The sequence below is a fragment of the Bradysia coprophila genome, unplaced genomic scaffold (assembly GCF_014529535.1).
Source record: "Bradysia coprophila strain Holo2 unplaced genomic scaffold, BU_Bcop_v1 contig_70, whole genome shotgun sequence".
Classification (NCBI taxonomy): Eukaryota; Metazoa; Arthropoda; class Insecta; order Diptera; family Sciaridae; genus Bradysia; species Bradysia coprophila.
In genome coordinates this window covers 5,141,616-5,168,284 of record NW_023503941.1, presented here as the reverse complement: position 1 = coordinate 5,168,284, position 26,669 = coordinate 5,141,616, and the positions used below count along the sequence as shown (strand labels likewise).

Sequence of the window (26,669 nt, the reverse complement as noted above, 5' to 3'; positions counted from 1 at the left end):
ACAACTTTCAAACTTTTAATTGTCAACATATTACATTTAGTGTTTACATAACTGTAACTCTTTGGTTGCGCATAGTGTGTGTTGGTGCTATGTAATAGAAGTGAACGGTTAATAGAGAGATCGTGATTTTCACTTATAATTATCAGTTGACTTAAGATTTGGAAATTCTAAGTAAATTCTCCATACACGTTGTATGGATAGTCTTTACTTATTAATTCTACGTTTCACGTCAACTTATAATTATAAGTGAAAATCGCAATCTCTCTAATAAGTAATATTTCATACAAAAACCATTATTGGCCGGTGATTGTCTAAAGCGCTAAAAAAACGTATTCACGTCTCGAGTATATAAGAGACTCGTGGTACTAACACTCGGACAAGTCCTAGTACTCGTACACATATCTTATATACTTCGAAACGTCTATAATCTACTATCATAATTCCAATAAAATAAAATATTCTTGAAGTACTGTATTGCTCCCATGACTACTGATTAGATTAGATTAGTTGGGAGGGTGTAAGCCCAGCACCTAAGCCTCAGATGGGCCTGTTGTGCTATTGTACAAGTCTCTTGATCATATGGACTGTGATTTTACATCATATCTCTCCCGACTTAGATAGTTCACAAATCGACCGTGTGTTAACGTCCCATACGTTGTGAATTCTCCAAGCCGTGGGGTGGTATGCGAAGACCACAACCATCACTAATTGACCTGTACATTTTCCCAAAGATGGCGCTATCAACATTGTCATGTTGTAGCTCTTTCTACTATTGGCCTTATGTCGATACGGTTTCTTTTACGGAGAGAGCGAATGTTGGGTTTCTTGATATTTCCGACTTTGTTACGGTTACGGCTATTAGTTTTAAGTAGTAGCAAATGTCTAATCACTATAGGCCATGAGTTGTCTCTTTGTACAAGTCGTAGTTCGTCATATCCCTTGACACCCATACAACGTATCAATCAATAGATCTGTTAAACCTCGCGGTCATTTCATTTCATTTCATTTCATTTATTATTCATTTTCAGTCGTCTTAATACAAGCGGACTATTAGAGTGTAAAATATAAAATTGTAAAAAGTGTAACGTATCAAACATAAGGAATCATAAATGATCGTCGATAGAGCACGTTTAGTTAACAAATAGATTAATTAAATTAATAGAATAGAGCAGAATAGAGTCGAATATCACAGATCGTCACATAAAAGTAATTACAAGTGTCAGTCAGCATATCACATTCGTAAGAAATTAGTCAGGTTGGAGTCTGGTAGTCGATACAAGGCATTGCGGAAGAGGTTGTGTGGTAATGTGGGATCGATAATGTTCGAAACGGCATTGAACATACGACAGGCGTTGTTGAATGGGGAGTTGAACGATCGACTCGTCCTACACGCTCGAATGAATATCATACCATTGTGTCTCGTTGATCTTGAGTTCAGTGTAATACGTGAACGAAGTGTCGGTGAGTTAATCTTTCCGGTGATCAGAGAATGGATGAAGAGTATGCACGCATTCGTTCTGCGCCGGATCAACGTTTGTAGATCTAATCCAGCACATCTTTCAACATATGGACTCAGTACGTAGTCATTGTCAGATCTGTTAAGATGATCACCATTCAGGAACATAACGAATTGTTTCTGTGTGCTCTCTATCGTTCTCCGATGCGTTGCAAAGTGTGGTGACCAGATACAGGCAGCGAATTCTAAATTCGATCGTACTAAGGCTTTGTAAACTATTTTGGTGGCATCGTCGTCGAGAAATTGTCGTTGTCGTTTCACGAAGTTCAGCACAGATTTGGATTTATTGCTCACATATTCGTGATGGGAGTTGAAGTTCATTCTAGTGTTCGTCAAGACGCCAAGATCGAAAATGCTGTTCGTTCGTTGAATAATTTGACCATCCAACGTGTAGTAAAAAATTATCGGCTTGGTCTTCAATGTGTATGTGATAATTTTGGACTTGACTCGGTTGATTTCCATGCCATTGTCGCTGCACCATTTGAAAAACAAATTGATGGCAGCTTGGAGGTTGAGTGCATCCTTCTCCGACTTGATAATTGAAGCAATTTTTTTGTCATCGGCGAAATTGAGGCAGAAAATACCAGTCATACGCACGTCTGAGTCATTGAAGAACATCAGGAACAAGAAAACTCCCAAAATAGATCCTTGGCCAACGCCAGAGAGGACGATGAATGTTTTTGATCTGTCTTTCCCAATAAGCACATATTGAACTCTGGAGGTCAGGTACGAAATGAACCACAGCAAAAGCGAATTCGATATCGGAAACATAGCCATTTTGCGGATAAGCTTCATCGCAGCGACCTTGTCGAAAGCTTTGCTAATGTCGACGTTGAATGTATCGAGCTGTGCGTTTTGATCGAAGGCATCGTGGGCAACGACACTAAGTTCCATTAAATTTGATTCAATGTTTCGACCAGGAATGAATGCGTGTTGAGATAATTCGATGTCATGAGGAATTACTAGTTTCATCTGCATGAAAACTACTCGTTCGAACACTTTGGCAAGATTCGGCATCACGTTCACTCCTCTGTAGTTTGTAACGTCAGTTTTTCGACCTGATTTGTAGACGGGAGTCAGTTGACCAATTTTGAATGCGTCGGGGTAACGCTTTTCGGTTAATGATTGATTGAAGATAATGTTTAACGGGCCAGCCAGATTGATTGCACATTTACGTAGGAAGAGCGATGAAACTCCATCGTGTCCGCTGCCTTTGTTCACATCCAGTCCACTAAGTACGAATTTCACAAGTTCTTGCGTTGACGCGATGTCGTGACAGTTGTTGTCATTTCGTGCATTGATGAAATCAAGTATCGATGGATCATTCGGGTGCTCAACGTAAACACTCTGGAAGTATTCGGCGAATATATGTGATTTTTCGGCATTCGTAGTTGCTTTTTTACCGTTCAGTTCAACGATAGCTGGTAGACTGTTCGATTTACGTTTGGAATTGATATGACGCCAGAACGATTTTGGGTCTGTTTTAATGCAGTGGGATTTTTCACGTATGAAATTACTGTGCAGTTCTGTTCTGAGCGCTTCGTAGTCATCCTTCGCTTGCAGGAATTCACGATCGTCTAGGACAGTTGAGATGCCACTCGATAGCTGATGTTTACGTTCTGCACTTAGTTTCTTGAATTGTTTATTACGAACATTTTTCAGATGTAGCAGCTGCTTGGTGTACCATTTCGGATTGCTGGATGAGCGGATCGTGGCACGGGGAACAAACTTATCGAAGGTGTCATAGATGTTCGCATACAAAGTGGTTACCGATTCGTTTACGTTCGGAGCACAGTCTTGGAGTATAACAGTATCTGATAAATGTGCGTTTATTGCATCATAGTCCGCTTTCTTGAAACAGAACACCGAATCTGACTCATCGGAGACAGTTGGATCAACAATGGGACAGCATTCAATCATACACGAGAGGGGAATGTGATCAACGTCGCTCATCGAGGCGGGAAGCATTCTGAATTCGGCTTGGTTGATCACACACAATTCGGGAGCGTCGGTGTATATGAGGTCAAGAATGTTGCCGCTGACATTAGCGAATGATGACATTTGAAATAGTCCTTGGTCGGACATCGTTGACGAAACTTCTCGAGCGATAATTGATCTGGCACACATAGATTCACCAACGACTGGAATGTAGTCGAATCCATCGTCGTTTTCATGCCATTCAACATTATACAGATTGAAGTCACCCAAAACTTGGAACGTATCTGAGCTTGTTATGTTTCGCCTTACTGCATTTATGGCAGCAACATGCGATCTATAAATAGAGATGTCAGCAGTCGGTTGAATGTATAATGCGTATAGGAACAAGCTGCCTGTAGCCAAAGAGATTCGTACGCAAATCGCTTCCAAATCATTCATTTCCGGACATGAAACTTCCTCACATTGAATATTATTCCGAACAGCAATCAGTACTCCGCCACCTTGGATCGCATCAATGGTCGATGATGATCGATCTTTACGGAATACAATGTAACGGTGACTCATGTATTCCAGATCGTTGATGTAATATTTGAGCCATGTCTCTATGAAAACAATAATGTCGTAATCAGCTGTTGTTGAAGAAGCTATCAGGTGTGGGCATTTCCGGTCGGATATTCCATCAATGTTTTCGTAAAAGATTGATAGAAATCGGTTACCAAAAGGCGATCGAACAGGTTGATTGCTGATTGTTATATTGGCGTTTGATTGACTCCCTGGTGCAGGAGAAAATTTGGGTGTATGCGACTGCCGTGAGATAAGTCGATGACTGATTTGTGGATAAATGGCTTTATGATGCAGTTGTTCGGCCAGAATCCATGTCCATTGATTCTATCAGCAACTGCGGTACTTTCGGTATCAATCTTGAAAGAAAGAAATGTGAGCATAGATCTGTCTTTATTTCGAGGAACGAGACAGCTGACCTTTACTAAGTTTGGGTCAGGCAGTCCTTTGTCACGTAGGTATTCTCGTATCATGCTCGTCGTTGTATTTGTTGAAAATTTGCTTATGTAGAATTCAAATTTCTGTGGTCGAATGGTTGACGAGTTGACGATTCACTTGGCAGCATACGTACAAGATAGTTTCTGTATCTTGGGATTGTACCACAGCAAATTTGTGAAAATTTGCTATGTGATTTTGGGGTGTCAAATGAGAACCCGAGGCGTTTTTACCTTACCTGCATTAAAAGTGACTGCCAGATGCCATACGGCAATGTGACATTTTCGTACATTAATCCAGCACGTAATTTAGCATTAGCTTCTGGTAGTGTCGATTGTTAATCCGTACACCGACGCCACGAAGCACATGTTAAATAACAAAGGAAACAATACAATTGCTGATATCGCACAACGAGGCGAGAACAACTTCATCGATCAAAGAGAAAATGACCTACGAGCACAATACTTTAACTTTGTCAATAAAATCTTTAAAATAATTTCACCATTTAACCATTACAGCAAAATAAAAACACTCTGACTACTGATTACAAATGCGTGTAGTTTTAAAATTATTAGGAGGGAAGGATGCCAAGTGGTAGTGAAGCACTTAGAATAAGTATCAAATTAAATTGTAAAAATAAACATATCTGCGACTTCTATGGACTTATTGGGTCTGTTACAGTCACAGATTGTTTTAACGGGTACTGCGAGCACGCTTCCTCAAAACCACAAAAACAACAGCCGCAATAATGACAATTGCTAAAATTGCTACTATCGTTATGAACCACCACTTTGTATACCATGAGTGACACTGTGAAATTGAATCCGGATATGTCCAAGAGGCACAATCGCCTTTAAATTTCGCAGTTCTTATCAGCTCATTTGCACTTGCATCTCCACATTCTGAACGTAAAGTATCCACCCAACAAGTCGTTGTGTCAGACAATATGCTAAAATAATAAGAAACGCAAGGAATATTCGTTCGCATTAGTTTTTACTTTATTTGACTTACCAGCACGCTTGTCTGACTTGTTCATCCCTATCCAATGATGTTTTTCGCTTTAACTCTACCATTTTTCGTTCATTTTCTTCGTTACAACGTACCCACTCATTCTGTTGCACTCTACGAAGAGTGGCCTCGGGACAATCTAAAGCTAATTAATTTAAATGACACTGACTCTTCATCGTCATCCATTACATTAGCTTACCGTTTCCATAAATTTTTGTTGCTAATGCAAGCACTCCCATCAGTATACACCACATGAAACGCATATTGATAGTCTACATGTTTCATAAATAAAATACGAAAATAGTTAAATGATGTCATCGTATCACAATTCAGATCTTACATTGTTGCCGGTTACACTAATAACAAAACGGTAATTTAGGATATTTCTTCAAAGTGCAACAATTTCAGTGGCACCTTACTAACCTTGGGTATCCTTTAAATTCAATTTTATCACTTCGTTTACAGAGTTTTTGGACAATGTGTGCGAATATTGCGATTTTAGACTGTTCTAATGCACGTCCTATACCGGACTGTTTGATTCACAAATAGAATAACGACGCCACCCAGCGAACAGCATAAGATTCTTCGTGAATTTTTTTTATATCGATTTTAAGAACTTTTTCGTAAATCGTAAACGTTTTTGTGGCCACTTTGGTTATGGATGAAACACATATTGAGTATTGAGTAATGTTTCGGATTGTGTGACATGGTTTTTTCATTTAAGAATTTTTTTTTATCGTTCCGGAGTGAGTATGTCATACATTAAACGGTTCTGTATATAAGCTTTATATGATACATTAATCTATCGTCGATCGCGACCCGTCCCTAGGGAGTTTTGTTTTACTCTGCATTTAAATGAAAGAAACTAAACTGTTCAAATGTTGTGTTGCATTCGCGTATATGAAAGAAACTCGGAAAAAAATCCTGACCCCAACGAGAACCGAACTCGGAAACTTTGCGTGAAAGCAAGCAGTGCTAACCATTGGATTCTCGCGGCTAATGTGATTCAATTCGAAAAGTACATAACGTGTACGACTCATGCGTAGCCAGTGTGTAGTGCGTGATCTCAGGACTTCTGTAACGTAATTAGTTTTTCAATCGGATTAATATCTGCCGAGATAAATACAAACCTTTGAAAAGTCGCTCTGATCAACATGTACGACGTAAGAGCACGTTTTGTTGAGTCATACATCGAAACAGATATCGTTTCGATTGAAAATGAAATTAGTTTGAAGGGATTCTGCAAGTCTACGTGAATATTTGATTAAAAAAACAAAATCAAAAAAAAAAAAATTTGACGAGGAGCGAACCCAAGCCCATCGCACAGAAGTGACGCGCTCTAACCGATTCGGCTATTGAGACTTCGAATGAAATGGATTTGTTGACACGTTTTGTTTTGCACAAGGTGTGTGTGCATGTGTTTATCAGTATATTTCCAGTTTTCGTTTATGTATGACATACTCACCCCGGAACGATAAAATCATATATGTGGTAGTAGGGCTACACTCGATCGTTACACTTCTGTACATAACACGAACGAGCGTTAACGATCTCATTACCCCTCCTACCACATAATAATTATTAAAAAGTCCCTTAATGTGACATGGACCAATTCAGTCAATTATTCATCTTATTCTGATGATTTCATCTGTCTTACAAATTAATATTTATCTTTGTTACAATCATGAAATCGTTATCGTTATTTGCAGCTGTCCTTATAAAGTTTCAATTTGAAATTTTTCGAATGAGAAATTCATATGAAACTTGTATCATGGCACTACGTTAGTGAGGGGCCGTGACGCCAGTCCGTTATCATTAAAAAAAATACATCGTGTGTTACGCTAAAGTTTGGTCAATCCGTTTCTGTGTTTTGCTCTGTTTTCTGCAACGCATGAAATATTCTGCAACGAATGGATGATACATAGCAAAAAGAAGATTTGGCTGACTTGGTGATTGACCATGGTAGTATTCATCGATGACGTGGCGATTGGACTTGGTAAAATTCATCGGAAACTTTGTCATTATGGAGGTTTCCACGGAAAATTCCACAGAAAATTCAACAACAACAAGAATCGTTATGGAATTGGTTTCGAAGTTAAGTTATGTTATGGATAGACCACGGGCCTGACAATATTGACGCTATTCCTCATTTTCTAAATGCTGCTATTCACAGAGTGTCCAGCCCGTGGGATTGACAGGCGTATTGGAACGAAATTCAAGACAAAGCAATCTGCGGCCTCTGTAACCGGATTCGTTTGTGAATCTTGTCGTTTGCTCTGGTTACGTTGCTCATTCTTCTCTGACCTTTGTCTGGTCTGATTTTCTGCCTTTATCTACCGTTATCTGTATACTTACCCACCACTTTCCACGCTTATCTGCTCTAACTACCTCTCCACAATTCTCTGCCTTGTCTGCCCTTACCTCTGTAGCTGCCTTTATCTCAATAGTTACCCGCTCTTATCTGCCAACCTTTATCTCCTCTTAATTTGTATCGGTTTCAACTAAGTGCCCGTTGACTCTTTTGTTTCGTTTGTCTGAATTCTTTTTTTCATTTTGTTAAGGATTTTCCAGGATAAGGTACGTTCGTTTTGTTTTTGGTTTTTCTTTTAGTTTTCCACCCAATGACCGTAGAACGCATATGGTTTTAATGATCTACACTCTACAACGTTCCTGACGATGGCCCCTGAAAGAATTTGTTTACACTCTATTTTGTAATAAAATCGGGCCGAAATGGTAGTCTTTAGGGAAGTTTCGGTTAGGGATAGGTGGTTGGGAACGATGGTGAGGTTCAAAAAATGGAAAGTGTATTAATGTATTTTACGTGTTACGGCATGTTTCATTTTCATTTACATTGTTACGGCAAGCATTGTACTTTCGATGTTCCAAGTTGTTATTTGACAAGTGGGGAATACCCCACTTATCAAATACACAACTTGGAACCTCGGAAGTAATATACTATTATCACATACGCGCGATGTTCGTATGTCAAAATTACTTAACTAGAAGAATAATTCAAAAATTACACTTCAGTTCTATGTTGTTGTCTCGTTTTCGCTTATGTGATGAAATACACACTTGTTACTATCAGTCTCGGCAAGCCTCGACTTATTCGTGACAACTGTGTAATATATATTACCAACCTTTGTGAGTTTGTTACTTTGTTACGGTTAAACTTTTGAATTACTCGGTGGATTCGTCTGAAACTTTCAGTGTATATCAAGAACGTAATTCTCAGAAACAAATTTGAAGGAATTTTCTTAAAAGTTTATAATTTGGGGAGCTATGAGCGTTTCAGGCGCGAGCTATCTGACCCATATCTCGGAAAATATGGCAGATAGAAAGTTCGTTTAAAAGACAAAGTTATAGAGTTTTGGATTCTAGTCGACGCGTGTTTCAGGATTTTTACCAAAAATCGCTCATTTGGTAGCTATGAAAGTTTTAAGTGCGAGCTATGTCAGCCATAACTCGGAAAATATGACAGATACAAAGTTCTATTTAAAGACAAAGTTATTTAGCTAGGAGCGTTTTAACTGCGAGCTATGTCTGCGTCACAAATGTCAAAATTGACATTTCTTCACTTTCGGCTCTCGTATGAAACATGAAAAGCTTAATACGCCACGCGAAAGTTAAATGTCTTTGTGACGTAAACAACTATTTCATCGATGTGCAAATTGTGCAAAAAATTTTAAGAAAGAAGAAAACGAAGAAATATGTTAGGAGACGTTAACTAATCCTTGGGTTATACGTACAGGGATTTTACTTTTATTTGACTTTCACTCTCCATGTGTTACAAAGTTGAATATTTTGTCCTATTAAGCGTTTTCCAGGGCGGCATGTGCTTTTTCTTGCAAAAATAGTGAATAAGTGAGTAATTTTTCCGAAAATAGTTGGTTAATTCACTATTATTTTGAACTAAAAAAGTAACTGAAAAGTGACTAAAAACTAATGAGTGTTATGTAAAAACAGTAAGATCACTCATTCACTACCACTGAATCTACGGTCTCGAGTGACATTCTACACAACTAGTGCATAAGAAAGCATTTGTCACTCGGTTCTTTAATAATTGGTCGTTAATTTCCAAAATCTCAAGAAAGTTATCTGATTTCAATTTTTTCCAGTTTTATCTTACGATGAAATAGTAGGTTAGTGTACATACCTGTGAAATAATTTGATATCTTGAATCCAAATTATTTCCAGTGTGTAGTTTGCTACTTTACTTTACGAGCGAGGTAAAGGAAAGTAAATATTATTTTTACTATTTTAGGGATAATTCAGATAGACTTAGTATATCAGGTTGAAGTTCAGATCCGTGGTTCACGTCAACTTCATTCTTACCTGAAACACTGAAATAGAATTGCCTGACCGGATTTTTACCAAAAAGTTTTTTGTTATCAAATTAACCTTCTGTTCAACGGGTTTTGTCATTAAAGGTCAGATTTAATAATGACCTCCCGGGTAAAAAAAAAGTGAATGTGAGACCCCTTTTGAGACCGTTTTTTTTTTATGGAGGTGAGACGTCTCTTTTCGAACCTTTGAGACTGGTTTCTTCTCATATACTGATGAATTGATGATGATGATGATTGCGAAACCGATGAGAAGTCTCGTTTTAAATGTTTTAACAGACTGTATGAGACTGACTGAGTGGTCTCTTCTTCTGTATTTTACGAGACTGACCGAGTGATCTCTTCTTCTGCATTTTACGAGACTGACCGAGTGGTCTCTTCTTCTGTATTTTACGAGACTGTCCGAGTAGTCTCTTCTTCTGTCCAACGGGAAATAATCCAGGAAAGACCACTCGGTCGGTCTCTTACATTCTCGTAAAATATTCAAAACGAGACTTCTCGGTCAGTCTCCCAAAGTCCAACGAAAAATAATCCAGGAAAGACCACTCGGTCGGTCTCTTTCATTCTCGTAAAATATTCAAAACGAGACTTCTCGGTCAGTCTCCCAAAGTCTAAAGAAAAATAATCCAAGAAAGACCACTCGGTCGGTCTCTTACATTCTCGTAAAATATTCAAAATGAGACCACTCGGTCAGTCTCCCAAAGTCCAACGGGAAATAATCCAGGAAAGACCACTCGGTCGGTCTCTTTCATTCTCGTAAAATATTCAAAACGAGACTTCTCGGTCAGTCTCCCAAAGTCCAAAGAAAAATAATCCAAGAAAGACCACTCGGTCGGTCTCAAAAATCTCATAAAATATTGAAAAAGAGACCACTCGGTCAGTCTCGTTCAGCCAAAGTTCAACCATTATCAAAAAAATAAAATATTGAGAATGAAATGAGACTGAAAACGTAATGAGACTGAAATGAGACCGTTGATCATGCTCATTTTACAGTCTCACTGAGACCTTAATTTTCACCCGGGCTATCCTGAGTTAAACGAACAACGTCAAGTGATTGGGGAAATTAGAAAATTGTAGTAAAGTGTAAAAACAATGAACGACCGGTGTTTGAATTTTAAGTTTTAACTTTTAACCTTTCCTAATCTAGATGAGAACTGTTTCACACGATCTTCATAATACCACATTGTTCGTTTTGTGCGCGAAAAGCCTGGGTCTTTTTGGCCGTGAAATCAAGGAAATCTGTTGCTCCGGAAAAATACGGTCTATTTGTGTCTATCGCTATTATACATCCACTAGTGAATTGTAAGTAAGGGTGGATCGAGAATTCTTTTTTATTTTTATCCCGAAACGCTGGGGGTATCTCTTACGCAGAATCTCCCAAGGATGAATGAATGGATAGCTTTAATCAGTTTTTCAAAATTTGTCCCTACTAAATCATCTTCACGTTATCCCCTGTCCTGCCATATAAAATTTAATTTTTTTCCTCTCTTCTATGTTGTTAAAGTTGAAAATTTTGTTGAGTCGCGCTAGACAATGTGACAAAGAGCCAATAATATCAGTAATTAATTTTTAGAAAAAATAATGGCCGAACATGGCAATTACAAAATCTAAGCAAAAATCAGTTTCTTTGTCCTAACAATCAGAAGTTCGAGTTGTAAGAAAAATCGAACTATACAGAAATGAGCCTTGGGAAATTCTGCGTAAAAGATACCACCAGCGTTTCCGGATAAAAATAAAAAATAATTCTCGACCCACCCTAAATCTGAAGCATATTAGAATATCTGCGCTTTTAACTTATCTCACCTATAAATCCGAATTTATGAGCGAGATAAGTCGAAAACGCAAACTTTTTGTTAGACTATGTGTTGGAATTACGGTTTCATTCCACTTCGGAATCTACAATGAAACGGCCAGTTTGCCGTCTCAGAATAGACTGATTTTATTTAGAACAAATACGGCACAAATTCATATGTTTTACAAACTTATATAGACTTACTCGTTTCATTGTAGATTCCGGAGTGGAATGAAACCGTAATTTCAACATTATGCGCCGCAGGCGAAATTTTTGGTCCTAAAGTTCACTTGCTACTGATTTTGTAATCTAATCTTTAAATGTAATGAAAATTTTCCTCAAGTTATCCAATTTCGTCTGAAATAGTTGGAAATAGTGAGAAAAGTGAGGAAATGCGAAAAAAAGTAAGTCACTATCGCTCCTCTCAAAAATAGTCGGAAAAGTGAGAATAGTGAGGGGACATGCCGCCCTGGTTTTCACCATAAAATTTCGACGCGAGTTGTCAATCTTACAATAAATGACAAACAGATGATAACAGACAGCGTTTCTTCCATTCCGCGTACAGCAAACGGTTATCATATTTTATCTGATAAAGATGTGGTGTGTTTATTGCACCTTGATCTGCGCTTGAGGCCTCATTTGACTTACTATTTTATGAAATACACATCAAAAATTAATATTGCATTCGGTTTCAGAGCTCGATTTTTTGGATTATTATTATTTTTGTTGGGAATATTTTGAAAATTTCGCGCGTCTTTTCTAACTTTTCCTCGTGTATGCCATGTTCCAAGTCTCTAGAATTTAGCGTCTGGGCTCCTGTTGAAAGACAAACAAACCAACAAACATTGAACTTTATATTCTTGGTTTTCCACGGTATCAGGAATGACAAATAGACCAATCACATACAAAATATAAGAAACTTTATTGTAAACGTCTGTTTGTGTAAACGATTATCAAAAGACTAACTAAATAGATTTCGTCTCGGCAAACTAAAACGAATGCACCGATTCCTAGATTATTCTGATGACTCAAAATCCATTATATATTGCCGAAGAAAAATAAGATTATGAAATTTGGTTCACTTCATTACAAGATACAGTCCTCAGTGGGGACGTAAGTTGTGCTACTCAAGGTTCTGAAAGAACAGGTTAAGACACCCACGAAGGCGGTGACACACACATTTTGACAAATAGATGCTTTTTATTGAACAGACTCATTACAGATTGTTTGAAATAATTTGAAGAAAAAAAAAGTTTTTATCAAGTTCGCATTTCAAACAATCTGTAATGAGTCTGTTCAATAAAAAGCATCTATTTGTCAAAATTTGTGAGTCAATGCTTTCGTGATCAACTCAGATGTGTCTTAACCTGTTCTTTTAGAACCTTGGTGCTACTCGGCCGTAGAACGATAGGTGATGCTTTTCGTATGTAAGAGAAGTCAAAACCGATTTTCATAACTTCGTGTCACCTTTTTAGACCCGTACGAAGTACTGGGGTCTTATGCGTTTACGCATACGTCCGTAACACGTCGAATTGGACTCCCTGAGTAAGGGGAAACCTATTGTGGTTGTCTAGAGATGCCAAATCAATGAAAAAAAAGTCCGTCTGTCCGTCTGTCCGTCTGCACGATAACTTGAGTAAAACGCATCCGATTTTGAAAATTCTTTTTTTTTTTCCGTTCGGTAATGTCAAAAGACAGGCTAAGTTCGAAGATGAGTGATTTTGGATCGACCCTTCCCGAGCTGTGGCCCAATAAGTGCTTTACGGTTTTACGGTCGTGTTTTGGTTCCCAAAGTACTACCGCTCCTCATGGTCCACCATCTTCCCAGTTCTAGAACTTTTAGAAGTTAACGGATTTCTTGTTTACCATATTGGAGCCTCTACAAATCAGCCAATGAAAATGTCCTCGATGTGAGGTACAAAATGTTTGTCTCGAAAAAGAATAAGCAAATCCGATTTTGTAAACCTTTCATTAGAACAAGTACAATTTAATTCTATAGATTAATTGGAAATATTTTTCTGACATGAAACCAATTCAAGAGAAGAAAATGAATACGAAGAACATTGCAGTGATGGTCAGCATGCTAGTGATCAGTTGGTCACCTCCACTTGCTTGATTTCCTTCAATTGTGTCCAAATTGTACACATTGGCATCCTCCTGACCTTGCATAGTTATATGCACTGAACCGTTGTTTTCAATGTCTCTCTTGACTTTTCGATTATCAAGCTTCACGGATGGTATGAAGATATCCTCGGTGAACTGGCCATCATTTATTGCCGATGAAGGGTTTTCGTTGGAGTAGGAATAGAAGCCTAAAATAGGTTTGCATCGGTCACGAAATATTTTGAATATTTCCTAAATAAATGTTGTACCTCGAGTGTTCCCTTTGACATTTTCAACTTTAACTGTAATGCCAGTTTTTGGTAATTGATACTTGAAGAATCGTTTCTCATTTTTACTGAGCTGATCCTTTTTCACCTTCGTACCAATATCGGGAGTTTGTGGCACACTACATGCTCCACTGTTAATCACGTCAATGAATTCAACAAGCCGATCGTAAGAAGCAACTGGTACCACGTACGATTCTTTACTGGCCAATTCTTTCAGAATCTTTTCATCAATATCTGAACCAATGCCAATGGCGAATATGGTGATATTGGATAGCTTTGCTTGTGCAGCTGCAGAAATGGCTTGATCAGCGTAATCAGGTTTGCCATCTGTGAGTATGACCATCACTTTATGGACGCCTGGTGTATGGGAATAAAAGAATTTTGAAATCATCAGTGCCTTGGTAGTGACATATACTCACCAGTGATATTATCGGCCTTCCCAAGTATTGTAACACCTACATTAATACCAAGATCAGTTCGTGTCGATCCATCTGGATATGTTGATTTATCAATTTCTTCTTTCATTTGATCTCTGGTCAGATTGCTTTTCAATGGAAATATAACGTTTGTCCCATCACTGAACAATACATAACCGACGTCTACCGAATCATTTGAAAATGTACCAATCAATGCCTTAGCTGCCTCTTTTGCGTGTATGTAATCTCCAGAACCAATACTTCCCGATCCATCCATAAGAATCGCCAGATTCATTCTACCTTGGCACATGTTGCAATCAGAACCATGGTTTTTGTTCATTTCATTTACTCGTTGTACAAAGTCTGCCACAGTTCCCTTGCCGTCTGCGGAATTATAGTAGGATTTCCAATATTGTCCTTGTCCAAGTAAGTCATTGGATGCGGGAAGGCTACCATTACCCAGATATAATCTGATTCTGGCAAAAACTCCGGAATATAATGGGATTCGCAGATCTTCCCTGAATAAAATTGATTATTTGTTTACCGAGGGGAGAAAATAGAAAATTCCAAAAATAATTGCGGCCAGAGCGATGCGAGAGCCGTAATTTTGCTCGAGTTTGAATTTCCTAATTCTTCCAGAGGTGAACACAGCGTTTCTCATGCGTGCACGGTGTGCTTTGCCGTTTTTCTCCACGAAACGAAAACATCAATTCGCCATACCATATTCGAAAACATAAAAAGTGACACTTCGAATGAGAAAAGTTCGATTTTTTCCACACGGGAGAGAAAGTGCTGCACTTTTCGCACTAGAAATGTCATTCGACCAGTCGTCAAGAAAACGCAATTTTATCCTTATAGCTCCTTTGAATTGTGAATGCATACTGGAGCTACGCGATTCATGTACTTAGTTTACTTTATTGTAAATTAATCAAATGAAATCAAAATGATATTCTCATGGCCTGTTAAGGGCAGAAAATAAGGTAAAACACAACACGCGCATGAAAAATCATAAAAATGTTCACTTAAGGAGGAGCAATCAAAATTGTTTCCCCTAATTGCTTCTAATCTTATCTTTCTAGTGACACCAAACATGCATGGGTGTATTGATGAATGTGGCCTTGAAGTGTAATAATTTGAGGTCTAGTTCCGCTACTCGAAAAATTTAGTGCACCGAAAAAATTTGATCAACAAATATTAATTTCAGCTGCTGATTCACTTTTTCGTGGTCAGGGCATCTCAACGTTTTTCTGTAAAACTTAAGAGCAACTTAAGAGCGACGCAGCTAGCGGTAAGTGAATCGACGGAATACTCGACAAGTCCAAATTTGTAGAACAATGGGCTTTAATTTAGGCTGTAAGACTCTCGATGATTTTGACCTTAATAGGGTGTGCATTTGATATAACTTCCACAAAATTGTCGAGGACTAATTTAAAGCATAATTGTGTTGATATTGTACTAGATACAATGACTAGCAAATATTTGCTGTCTTCACGGAGAAAACACAAAGCCTACTCTGATGGAGTCGGTCGCAGGATCTTTCGGCTCATTCTTCTGCTCGAGCGGTGACGAAATTAATAAATTATGAAGGAAGTAAGAAGAAAACTAGTTTGCTGCTTCAATATTTTTTATTATTTAAAAGTGACAACTCTTTCTTTTTAGAAAAATGAAGAATATAAAAAAACTAAGGAACCTAGCGTAAGTTGTAAAATATTAATTTTTTCCTGGTCGATATCGTCTTGTCGTAATCGTATCATTTGTTGGAAGTTCAGTTGTCGTTGCTCTAGATGGACGACCATTTCTAGTGGTTAATTCTTCTTCACCAGTTGTTGGTGCTTGAGTAGTTGATGGTTCTTGGGTACTTGAAGGACGTGCTCGTTGAGTTGTAGAACCATGAGAATGTTGAGTAGTTGGTGCTCTTGTTGGACGAACATTTCTGGTGGTTAATTCTTCTTCAACAGTTGTTGGTGCTTGAGTTGTTGATGGTTCTTGGGTACTTGAAGGACGTGCTCGTTGAGTGGTAGAACCATGAGAATGTTCAGTAGTTGGACGACCATTTCTAGTGGTTAATTCTTCTTCAACAGTTGTTGGTGCTTGAGTAGTTGATGGTTCTTGGGTACTTGAAGGACGTGCTCGTTGAGTTGTAGAACCATGAGAATGTTGGGTAGTTGGTGCTCTTGTTGGACGACCATTTCTAGTGGTTAATTCTTCTTCAACAGTTGTTGGTGCTTGAGTAGTTGATGGTTCTTGGGTACTTGAAGGACGTGCTCGTTGAGTTGTAGAACCATGAGAATGTTGAGTAGTTGGTGCTCTTGTTGGACGACCATTTCTAGTGGTTAATTCTTCTTCAACAGTTGTTGGTGCTTGAGTAGTTGATGGTTCTTGGGTACTTGAAGGACGTGCTCGTTGAGTTGTAGAACCATGAGAATGTTGAGTAGTGGGTGCTCTTGTTGGACGACCATTTCTGGTGGTTAATTCTTCTTCAACAGTTGTTGGTGCTTGAGTAGTTGATGGTTCTTGGGTACTTGAAGGACGTGCTGGTTGAGTTGTAGAACCATGAGAATGTTGAGTAGTTGGTGCTCTTGTTGGACGACCATTTCTAGTGGTTAATTCTTCTTCAACAGTTGTTGGTGCTTGAGTTGTTGATGGTTCTTGGGTACTTGAAGGACGTGCTCGTTGAGTTGTAGAACCATGAGAATGTTGAGTAGTTGGTGCTCTTGTTGGACGACCATTTCTAGTGGTTAATTCTTCTTCAACAGTTGTTGGTGCTTGAGTAGTTGATGGTTCTTGGGTACTTGAAGGACGTGTTCGTTGAGTTGTAGAACCATGAGAATGTTGAGTAGTTGGTGCTCTTGTTGGACGACCATTTCTAGTGGTTAATTCTTCTTCAACAGTTGTTGGTGCTTGAGTAGTTGATGGTTCTTGGGTACTTGAAGGACGTGTTCGTTGAGTTGTAGAACCATGAGAATGTTGAGTAGTTGGTGCTCTTGTTGGACGACCGCTGCTTGTGCTAGATTCTTCCTCTACAGTAGTCGGAGCTTCAGTTGTCGTGGGCCGTGGTCGTTCCGTTGTTGAAGATGTAGTTGTTGCTCTAGTTGTTGATCTTGTCGGACGACCTCTACTTGTGGTAGTTTCTTCCTCTACAGTAGTTGGTGCTTCAGTTGTCGTGGGACGTTGTCGTCCCGTCGTAGAAGATGTTGTTGATCTTGTCGGACGACCGCTGCTTGTGGTAGATTCTTCCTCTACAGTAGTCGTATCTTCAGTTGTCGTGGGCCGTGGTCGTTCCGTTGTTGAAGATGTAGTTGTTGCTCTAGTTGTTGATCTTGTCGGACGACCGCTACTTGTGGTAGTTTCTTCCTCTACAGTAGTTGGTGCTTCAGTTGTCGTGGGACGTTGTCGTTCCGTCGTAGAAGATGTAGTTGTTGACCTTGTTGTTGATCTTGTCGGACGACCGCTACTTGTGGTAGTTTCTTCCTCTACAGTAGTTGGAGCTTCAGTTGTCGTGGGACGTTGTCGTTCCGTCGTAGAAGATGTAGTTGTTGATCTTGTCGGACGACCGCTGCTTGTGGTAGATTCTTCCTCTACAGTAGTCGGAACTTCAGTTGTCGTGGGACGTTGTCGTTCCGTCGTAGAAGATGTAGTTGTTGACCTTGTTGTTGATCTTGTCGGACGACCGCTACTTGTGGTAGTTTCTTCCTCTACAGTAGTTGGAGCTTCAGTTGTCGTGGGACGTTGTCGTTCCGTCGTAGAAGATGTAGTTGTTGATCTTGTCGGACGACCGCTGCTTGTGGTAGATTCTTCCTCTACAGTAGTCGGAGCTTCAGTTGTCGTGGGACGTTGTCGTTCCGTCGTAGAAGATGTAGTTGTTGACCTTGTTGTTGATCTTGTCGGACGACCGCTGCTTGTGGTAATTTCTTCCTCTACAGTAGTTGGTGCTTCAGTTGTCGTGGGACGTTGTCGTTCCGTCGTAGAAGATGTAGTTGTTGACCTTGTCGGACGACCGCTGCTTGTGGTAGATTCTTCCTCTACAGTAGTCGGAGCTCCAGTTGTCGTGGGACGTTGTCGTTCCGTCGTAGAAGATGTAGTTGTTGATCTTGTCGGACGACCGCTGCTTGTGGTAGATTCTTCCTCTACAGTAGTCGGAGCTCCAGTTGTCGTGGGACGTTGTCGTTCCGTCGTAGAAGATGTAGTTGTTGACCTTGTTGTTGATCTTGTCGGACGACCGCTACTTGTGGTAGTTTCTTCCTCTACAGTAGTTGGTGCTTCAGTTGTCGTGGGACGTTGGCGTTCCGTCGTAGAAGATGTAGTTGTTGACCTTGTTGGGCGACCGCTGCTTGTGGTAGATTCTTCCTCTACAGTAGTCGGAACTTCAGTTGTCGTGGGACGTTGTCGTTCCGTCGTAAAAGATGTAGTTGTTGACCTTGTTGTTGATCTTGTCGGACGACCGCTGCTTGTGGTAGATTCTTCCTCTACAGTAGTCGGAGCTTCAGTTGTCGTGGGACGTTGTCGTTCCGTCGTAGAAGATGTAGTTGTTGACCTTGTTGTTGATCTTGTCGGACGACCGCTGCTTGTGGTAATTTCTTCCTCTACAGTAGTTGGTGCTTCAGTTGACGTGGGACGTTGTCGTTCCGTCGTAGAAGATGTAGTTGTTGACCTTGTCGGACGACCGCTGCTTGTGGTAGATTCTTCCTCTACAGTAGTCGGAGCTCCAGTTGTCGTGGGACGTTGTCGTTCCGTCGTAGAAGATGTAGTTGTTGATCTTGTCGGACGACCGCTGCTTGTGGTAGATTCTTCCTCTACAGTAGTCGGAGCTCCAGTTGTCGTGGGACGTTGTCGTTCCGTCGTAGAAGATGTAGTTGTTGCTCTAGTTGTTGATCTTGTCGGACGACCGCTACTTGTGGTAGTTTCTTCCTCTACAGTAGTCGGAGCTTCAGTTGTCGTGGGACGTTGTCGTTCCGTCGTAGAAGATGTAGTTGTTGACCTTGTTGGACGACCGCTGCTTGTGGTAGATTCTTCTTCTACAGTAGTTGGTGCTTCTGTTGACACTGTTTCCTCAGTGACTGTAGTTTCGGAAATTTCACACAGCACGTTTTGAGGATAATCACAGACATTAATATCAGGGTTGAAATAGAGACCCGGATAACATGTCAGTTCAATCAATTCACCGTAAGTGCATTGATAAAATTTCTCGCAACTTTTGTCGTGACTATAGTAATTGCCGTGTTCACATCCGGACCAAGCAAATATAGTTTGTTGCGCTAATAACACAATTAGTACAACGAAAAGTGAAAAGTGAGTCTTTCGATACATTTTCGAATTGTCGTATTCTCAACCGAACTGAGCAAGATACTGAATAATTTCGTTTGAAACAATTTAGTTTATATAGCAACGAAGTCAATTATCGATAATAATGGAAGAGTTTTGCTTATCTATAATTATACTTGACCACTTCACTGTGTGAACAGACAAGATCTAAGGCAATTTAGCATCAAATTGAACTGTTTACTGTCAAGTGCTCACTGGATTTTCAGAGCAATATAATTGCTTACTGGTAAGAAGTGTGGGATTTCTGGGATATGATTTACGATGAAAACTTTCAAACGATTGTTCGGTTCAAAATTTATGACATTCGTTGATAATGTGGGTATAGTGGATTGGGAATTAAAAAAGATTTTCAAAATCATCGAAAATAAATATTCGGAAATTCAAGCACACTTGAACACTGAAATGAGCTTTCTTATAATTATGTGATATTGTCGACATTCTTATTTTAGGTCGACGTACACTTTGTACGTGGTATATGAGCAAGAGCTGAGTAGGGGACAATAGGTTGAAGTGCTAATTGTGCACAGATTAAGAATTGTCACACAAGAACTTTCGATTGGTTACATGGTTACACCGAGATTCCCTAACAACAACAACCGGATTTTTATACTGACACCAATGAATCCATTGAAAATGACAGCAATAACTCCATTTATCACCTACGCGCGATGTTCGGCTGTCAAAATTACTTAACTAGAAGAATAATTCAAAAATTACACTTCAGTTCTATGTTGTTGTCTCGGCAAGCCTCGACTTCTTCGTGACAAGTGTGTTAGCCCGGAATTTTGAAAACCGACAGGGATTCTGTTTTGTGGTTTAATCGTTTTTAGCCCCGTACGAACTATTCCGTTTGTAGCACAGGCAATTCGAAGCAGACAGTATGGGCCAACCTTTTGCCTATGCCGAGGCCTATGCCTATAGGCGACGAATCTGCAAAAAAATTGTTTCCACCTGGTTTTTTGAGTACATCTACAGCAAAATAAACGTTATAAATGAACGATTGTAACGGTAAATGATTGGCATTAACAATACCAATACTGGAAAAAATTGGTTTTTAGCCCCGTACGAAGTACAAAGGGGCTTATAGGTTTACGATGCCGTGTGTAATTGATGGAATTCGAAGCAGACGGTAAGGGCAAAGTGTTTGCCTATGTTCATAGATGACGAATCTGCAATAAAAATTTTGTCTGTCCGTCTGTCCGTCTGTCCGTCTGTCCGTCTGTCCGTCTGTCCGTCTGTCACGTCGATATCTTGAGTAAATCAAATCCGATTTCAAAAATTTCGATATCGTCTTGTCGTAATCGTATCATTTGTTGGAAGTTCAGTTGTCGTTGCTCTAGATGGACGACCATTTCTAGTGGTTAATTCTTCTTCACCAGTTGTTGGTGCTTGAGTAGTTGATGGTTCTTGGGTACTTGAAGGACGTGCTCGTTGAGTTGTAGAACCATGAGAATGTTGAGTAGTTGGTGCTCTTGTTGGACGAACATTTCTGGTGGTTAATTCTTCTTCAACAGTTGTTGGTGCTTGAGTTGTTGATGGTTCTTGGGTACTTGAAGGACGTGCTCGTTGAGTGGTAGAACCATGAGAATGTTCAGTAGTTGGACGACCATTTCTAGTGGTTAATTCTTCTTCAACAGTTGTTGGTGCTTGAGTAGTTGATGGTTCTTGGGTACTTGAAGGACGTGCTCGTTGAGTTGTAGAACCATGAGAATGTTGGGTAGTTGGTGCTCTTGTTGGACGACCATTTCTAGTGGTTAATTCTTCTTCAACAGTTGTTGGTGCTTGAGTAGTTGATGGTTCTTGGGTACTTGAAGGACGTGCTCGTTGAGTTGTAGAACCATGAGAATGTTGAGTAGTTGGTGCTCTTGTTGGACGACCATTTCTAGTGGTTAATTCTTCTTCAACAGTTGTTGGTGCTTGAGTAGTTGATGGTTCTTGGGTACTTGAAGGACGTGCTCGTTGAGTTGTAGAACCATGAGAATGTTGAGTAGTGGGTGCTCTTGTTGGACGACCATTTCTGGTGGTTAATTCTTCTTCAACAGTTGTTGGTGCTTGAGTAGTTGATGGTTCTTGGGTACTTGAAGGACGTGCTGGTTGAGTTGTAGAACCATGAGAATGTTGAGTAGTTGGTGCTCTTGTTGGACGACCATTTCTAGTGGTTAATTCTTCTTCAACAGTTGTTGGTGCTTGAGTTGTTGATGGTTCTTGGGTACTTGAAGGACGTGCTCGTTGAGTTGTAGAACCATGAGAATGTTGAGTAGTTGGTGCTCTTGTTGGACGACCATTTCTAGTGGTTAATTCTTCTTCAACAGTTGTTGGTGCTTGAGTAGTTGATGGTTCTTGGGTACTTGAAGGACGTGTTCGTTGAGTTGTAGAACCATGAGAATGTTGAGTAGTTGGTGCTCTTGTTGGACGACCATTTCTAGTGGTTAATTCTTCTTCAACAGTTGTTGGTGCTTGAGTAGTTGATGGTTCTTGGGTACTTGAAGGACGTGTTCGTTGAGTTGTAGAACCATGAGAATGTTGAGTAGTTGGTGCTCTTGTTGGACGACCGCTGCTTGTGCTAGATTCTTCCTCTACAGTAGTCGGAGCTTCAGTTGTCGTGGGCCGTGGTCGTTCCGTTGTTGAAGATGTAGTTGTTGCTCTAGTTGTTGATCTTGTCGGACGACCTCTACTTGTGGTAGTTTCTTCCTCTACAGTAGTTGGTGCTTCAGTTGTCGTGGGACGTTGTCGTCCCGTCGTAGAAGATGTTGTTGATCTTGTCGGACGACCGCTGCTTGTGGTAGATTCTTCCTCTACAGTAGTCGTATCTTCAGTTGTCGTGGGCCGTGGTCGTTCCGTTGTTGAAGATGTAGTTGTTGCTCTAGTTGTTGATCTTGTCGGACGACCGCTACTTGTGGTAGTTTCTTCCTCTACAGTAGTTGGTGCTTCAGTTGTCGTGGGACGTTGTCGTTCCGTCGTAGAAGATGTAGTTGTTGACCTTGTTGTTGATCTTGTCGGACGACCGCTACTTGTGGTAGTTTCTTCCTCTACAGTAGTTGGAGCTTCAGTTGTCGTGGGACGTTGTCGTTCCGTCGTAGAAGATGTAGTTGTTGATCTTGTCGGACGACCGCTGCTTGTGGTAGATTCTTCCTCTACAGTAGTCGGAACTTCAGTTGTCGTGGGACGTTGTCGTTCCGTCGTAGAAGATGTAGTTGTTGACCTTGTTGTTGATCTTGTCGGACGACCGCTACTTGTGGTAGTTTCTTCCTCTACAGTAGTTGGAGCTTCAGTTGTCGTGGGACGTTGTCGTTCCGTCGTAGAAGATGTAGTTGTTGATCTTGTCGGACGACCGCTGCTTGTGGTAGATTCTTCCTCTACAGTAGTCGGAGCTTCAGTTGTCGTGGGACGTTGTCGTTCCGTCGTAGAAGATGTAGTTGTTGACCTTGTTGTTGATCTTGTCGGACGACCGCTGCTTGTGGTAATTTCTTCCTCTACAGTAGTTGGTGCTTCAGTTGTCGTGGGACGTTGTCGTTCCGTCGTAGAAGATGTAGTTGTTGACCTTGTCGGACGACCGCTGCTTGTGGTAGATTCTTCCTCTACAGTAGTCGGAGCTCCAGTTGTCGTGGGACGTTGTCGTTCCGTCGTAGAAGATGTAGTTGTTGATCTTGTCGGACGACCGCTGCTTGTGGTAGATTCTTCCTCTACAGTAGTCGGAGCTCCAGTTGTCGTGGGACGTTGTCGTTCCGTCGTAGAAGATGTAGTTGTTGACCTTGTTGTTGATCTTGTCGGACGACCGCTACTTGTGGTAGTTTCTTCCTCTACAGTAGTTGGTGCTTCAGTTGTCGTGGGACGTTGGCGTTCCGTCGTAGAAGATGTAGTTGTTGACCTTGTTGGGCGACCGCTGCTTGTGGTAGATTCTTCCTCTACAGTAGTCGGAACTTCAGTTGTCGTGGGACGTTGTCGTTCCGTCGTAAAAGATGTAGTTGTTGACCTTGTTGTTGATCTTGTCGGACGACCGCTGCTTGTGGTAGATTCTTCCTCTACAGTAGTCGGAGCTTCAGTTGTCGTGGGACGTTGTCGTTCCGTCGTAGAAGATGTAGTTGTTGACCTTGTTGTTGATCTTGTCGGACGACCGCTGCTTGTGGTAATTTCTTCCTCTACAGTAGTTGGTGCTTCAGTTGACGTGGGACGTTGTCGTTCCGTCGTAGAAGATGTAGTTGTTGACCTTGTCGGACGACCGCTGCTTGTGGTAGATTCTTCCTCTACAGTAGTCGGAGCTCCAGTTGTCGTGGGACGTTGTCGTTCCGTCGTAGAAGATGTAGTTGTTGATCTTGTCGGACGACCGCTGCTTGTGGTAGATTCTTCCTCTACAGTAGTCGGAGCTCCAGTTGTCGTGGGACGTTGTCGTTCCGTCGTAGAAGATGTAGTTGTTGCTCTAGTTGTTGATCTTGTCGGACGACCGCTACTTGTGGTAGTTTCTTCCTCTACAGTAGTCGGAGCTTCAGTTGTCGTGGGACGTTGTCGTTCCGTCGTAGAAGATGTAGTTGTTGACCTTGTTGGACGACCGCTGCTTGTGGTAGATTCTTCTTCTACAGTAGTTGGTGCTTCTGTTGACACTGTTTCCTCAGTGACTGTAGTTTCGGAAATTTCACACAGCACGTTTTGAGGATAATCACAGACATTAATATCAGGGTTGAAATAGAGACCCGGATAACATGTCAGTTCAATCAATTCACCGTAAGTGCATTGATAAAATTTCTCGCAACTTTTGTCGTGACTATAGTAATTGCCGTGTTCACATCCGGACCAAGCAAATATAGTTTGTTGCGCTAATAACACAATTAGTACAACGAAAAGTGAAAAGTGAGTCTTTCGATACATTTTCGAATTGTCGTATTCTCAACCGAACTGAGCAAGATACTGAATAATTTCGTTTGAAACAATTTAGTTTATATAGCAACGAAGTCAATTATCGATAATAATGGAAGAGTTTTGCTTATCTATAATTATACTTGACCACTTCACTGTGTGAACAGACAAGATCTAAGGCAATTTAGCATCAAATTGAACTGTTTACTGTCAAGTGCTCACTGGATTTTCAGAGCAATATAATTGCTTACTGGTAAGAAGTGTGGGATTTCTGGGATATGATTTACGATGAAAACTTTCAAACGATTGTTCGGTTCAAAATTTATGACATTCGTTGATAATGTGGGTATAGTGGATTGGGAATTAAAAAAGATTTTCAAAATCATCGAAAATAAATATTCGGAAATTCAAGCACACTTGAACACTGAAATGAGCTTTCTTATAATTATGTGATATTGTCGACATTCTTATTTTAGGTCGACGTACACTTTGTACGTGGTATATGAGCAAGAGCTGAGTAGGGGACAATAGGTTGAAGTGCTAATTGTGCACAGATTAAGAATTGTCACACAAGAACTTTCGATTGGTTACATGGTTACACCGAGATTCCCTAACAACAACAACCGGATTTTTATACTGACACCAATGAATCCATTGAAAATGACAGCAATAACTCCATTTATCACCTACGCGCGATGTTCGGCTGTCAAAATTACTTAACTAGAAGAATAATTCAAAAATTACACTTCAGTTCTATGTTGTTGTCTCGGCAAGCCTCGACTTCTTCGTGACAAGTGTGTTAGCCCGGAATTTTGAAAACCGACAGGGATTCTGTTTTGTGGTTTAATCGTTTTTAGCCCCGTACGAACTATTCCGTTTGTAGCACAGGCAATTCGAAGCAGACAGTATGGGCCAACCTTTTGCCTATGCCGAGGCCTATGCCTATAGGCGACGAATCTGCAAAAAAATTGTTTCCACCTGGTTTTTTGAGTACATCTACAGCAAAATAAACGTTATAAATGAACGATTGTAACGGTAAATGATTGGCATTAACAATACCAATACTGGAAAAAATTGGTTTTTAGCCCCGTACGAAGTACAAAGGGGCTTATAGGTTTACGATGCCGTGTGTAATTGATGGAATTCGAAGCAGACGGTAAGGGCAAAGTGTTTGCCTATGTTCATAGATGACGAATCTGCAATAAAAATTTTGTCTGTCCGTCTGTCCGTCTGTCCGTCTGTCCGTCTGTCCGTCTGTCACGTCGATATCTTGAGTAAATCAAATCCGATTTCAAAAATTTTTTTTTTCCCTGAAAGATAGTCGAAATAGTGAGGCTAAGTTCGAAGATGGGCATATTCGGGTCGGCCCTTCGTGAGTTAGGGCCACCTAAGTGATTTAAGGTCTTTTGGTGATATTTATGGCAAAATAAACGATGGAAATGTAAATGACACGGCAAATGATAGGTATTGTCAATACCAATCCAGGAAAAAAAAGTTTTTTTAAATCGGGTAAGTGGGCCGTGAGTTAGGGCCTTAGAAGTGAAATGCTACTAGGGCCCTATGTGTATTTTACATAGAACTCGAGTAAATTTCATTCGTTTTTCGTAATTTTTGTTTGATTTGGAAGGTAATCGAATGCCGAATAGAATGTTGTTGAAAAAAAATTAAATTTGGGTCCTTGGCCTAAGGCCGCTACTAGGGCCCTATGTGTATTTCACATATAACTCGAGTATATTTCATCCGTTTTTCGTAATTTTTGTTTCATTTGGAAGGTAATCAAAGGCCGAATAGAATGTTGTTGAAAAAAAATTAAATTTGGGTCCTTGGACTAAGGCCACTACTAGGGCCCTATGTGTATTTTACATATAACTCGAGCAAATTTCATCCGTTTTTCGTAATTTTTGTTTTATTTGGGAGGTAATCAAAGGCCGAATAGAATGTAGTTGAAAAAAAAAATAAATTTGGGTCCTCGGACTGAGGCCGATACTAGGGCCCTATGTGCATTTCACATATAACTCGAGCAAATTTCATTCGTTTTTCGTAATTTTTGTTTCATTTGGAAGGTAATCAAAGGCCGAATAGAATATTGTTGAAAAA

The 26,669-nt window shown here is 40.2% G+C and overlaps 3 protein-coding genes across 7 annotated transcripts; all 3 read right to left on the bottom strand.

Annotated features, from left to right (window-relative positions):
• Window positions 1–759: 759 nt before the first annotated feature.
• LOC119083863 lies at window positions 760–6,132 on the bottom strand. 5 transcript variants are annotated; one of them, XM_037193664.1, is made up of 6 exons: window positions 5,882–6,132; window positions 5,799–5,814; window positions 5,658–5,730; window positions 5,462–5,603; window positions 4,171–5,399; window positions 760–4,098 (listed from the first exon to the last, which is right to left on the bottom strand). In XM_037193664.1, exon 6 carries the CDS (start codon window positions 4,016–4,018, stop codon window positions 1,232–1,234), a length of 2,787 nt encoding a protein of 928 aa, XP_037049559.1. In that variant the 5' UTR covers window positions 4,019–4,098; window positions 4,171–5,399; window positions 5,462–5,603; window positions 5,658–5,730; window positions 5,799–5,814; window positions 5,882–6,132; the 3' UTR covers window positions 760–1,231. The 5 variants fall into 5 exon arrangements, with proteins under 5 accessions (XP_037049559.1, XP_037049558.1, XP_037049561.1 ...); XM_037193663.1 differs by having other exon boundaries at window positions 760–4,374; window positions 4,435–5,399; XM_037193666.1 differs by having other exon boundaries at window positions 760–5,399; window positions 5,462–5,597.
• Window positions 6,133–13,532: 7,400 nt separating this feature from the next.
• Window positions 13,533–14,937, bottom strand: LOC119083876 (collagen alpha-1(XXI) chain-like). Its single transcript, XM_037193689.1, has 3 exons — window positions 14,403–14,937; window positions 13,966–14,340; window positions 13,533–13,905 (listed from the first exon to the last, which is right to left on the bottom strand). Exons 1-3 carry the CDS (start codon window positions 14,737–14,739, stop codon window positions 13,628–13,630), a joined length of 990 nt encoding a protein of 329 aa, XP_037049584.1. The 5' UTR covers window positions 14,740–14,937; the 3' UTR covers window positions 13,533–13,627.
• Window positions 14,938–16,099: 1,162 nt separating this feature from the next.
• On the bottom strand, window positions 16,100–24,591 carry LOC119083936 (mucin-5AC-like). Its single transcript, XM_037193750.1, has 6 exons — window positions 23,637–24,591; window positions 22,866–22,883; window positions 21,002–22,325; window positions 18,759–19,723; window positions 17,988–18,005; window positions 16,100–17,447 (listed from the first exon to the last, which is right to left on the bottom strand). Exons 1-6 carry the CDS (start codon window positions 24,582–24,584, stop codon window positions 16,110–16,112), a joined length of 4,611 nt encoding a protein of 1,536 aa, XP_037049645.1. The 5' UTR covers window positions 24,585–24,591; the 3' UTR covers window positions 16,100–16,109.
• Between the last annotated feature and the right edge of the window lie 2,078 nt (window positions 24,592–26,669).

Bases quoted from the DNA above. Each gene is read 5' to 3' on its own strand.
- LOC119083863 (XM_037193664.1), bottom strand. From the start codon at position 4,018: ATGAGTCACCGTTACATTGTATTCCGTAAAGATCGATCATCATCGACC.
- LOC119083876 (XM_037193689.1), bottom strand. From the start codon at position 14,739: ATGAACAAAAACCATGGTTCTGATTGCAACATGTGCCAAGGTAGAATG. The intron at 14,341-14,402 runs GTGAGTATATGT...CCCATACACCAG, and splicing joins GAAGGCCGATAATATCACTG to GCGTCCATAAAGTGATGGTC. The intron at 13,906-13,965 runs GTACAACATTTA...AACCTATTTTAG, and splicing joins TGTCAAAGGGAACACTCGAG to GCTTCTATTCCTACTCCAAC.
- LOC119083936 (XM_037193750.1), bottom strand. From the start codon at position 24,584: ATGTATCGAAAGACTCACTTTTCACTTTTCGTTGTACTAATTGTGTTA. The intron at 19,724-21,001 runs ATTTTTGAAATC...AGTTCGGTTGAG, and splicing joins TACGACAAGACGATATCGAA to AATACGACAATTCGAAAATG.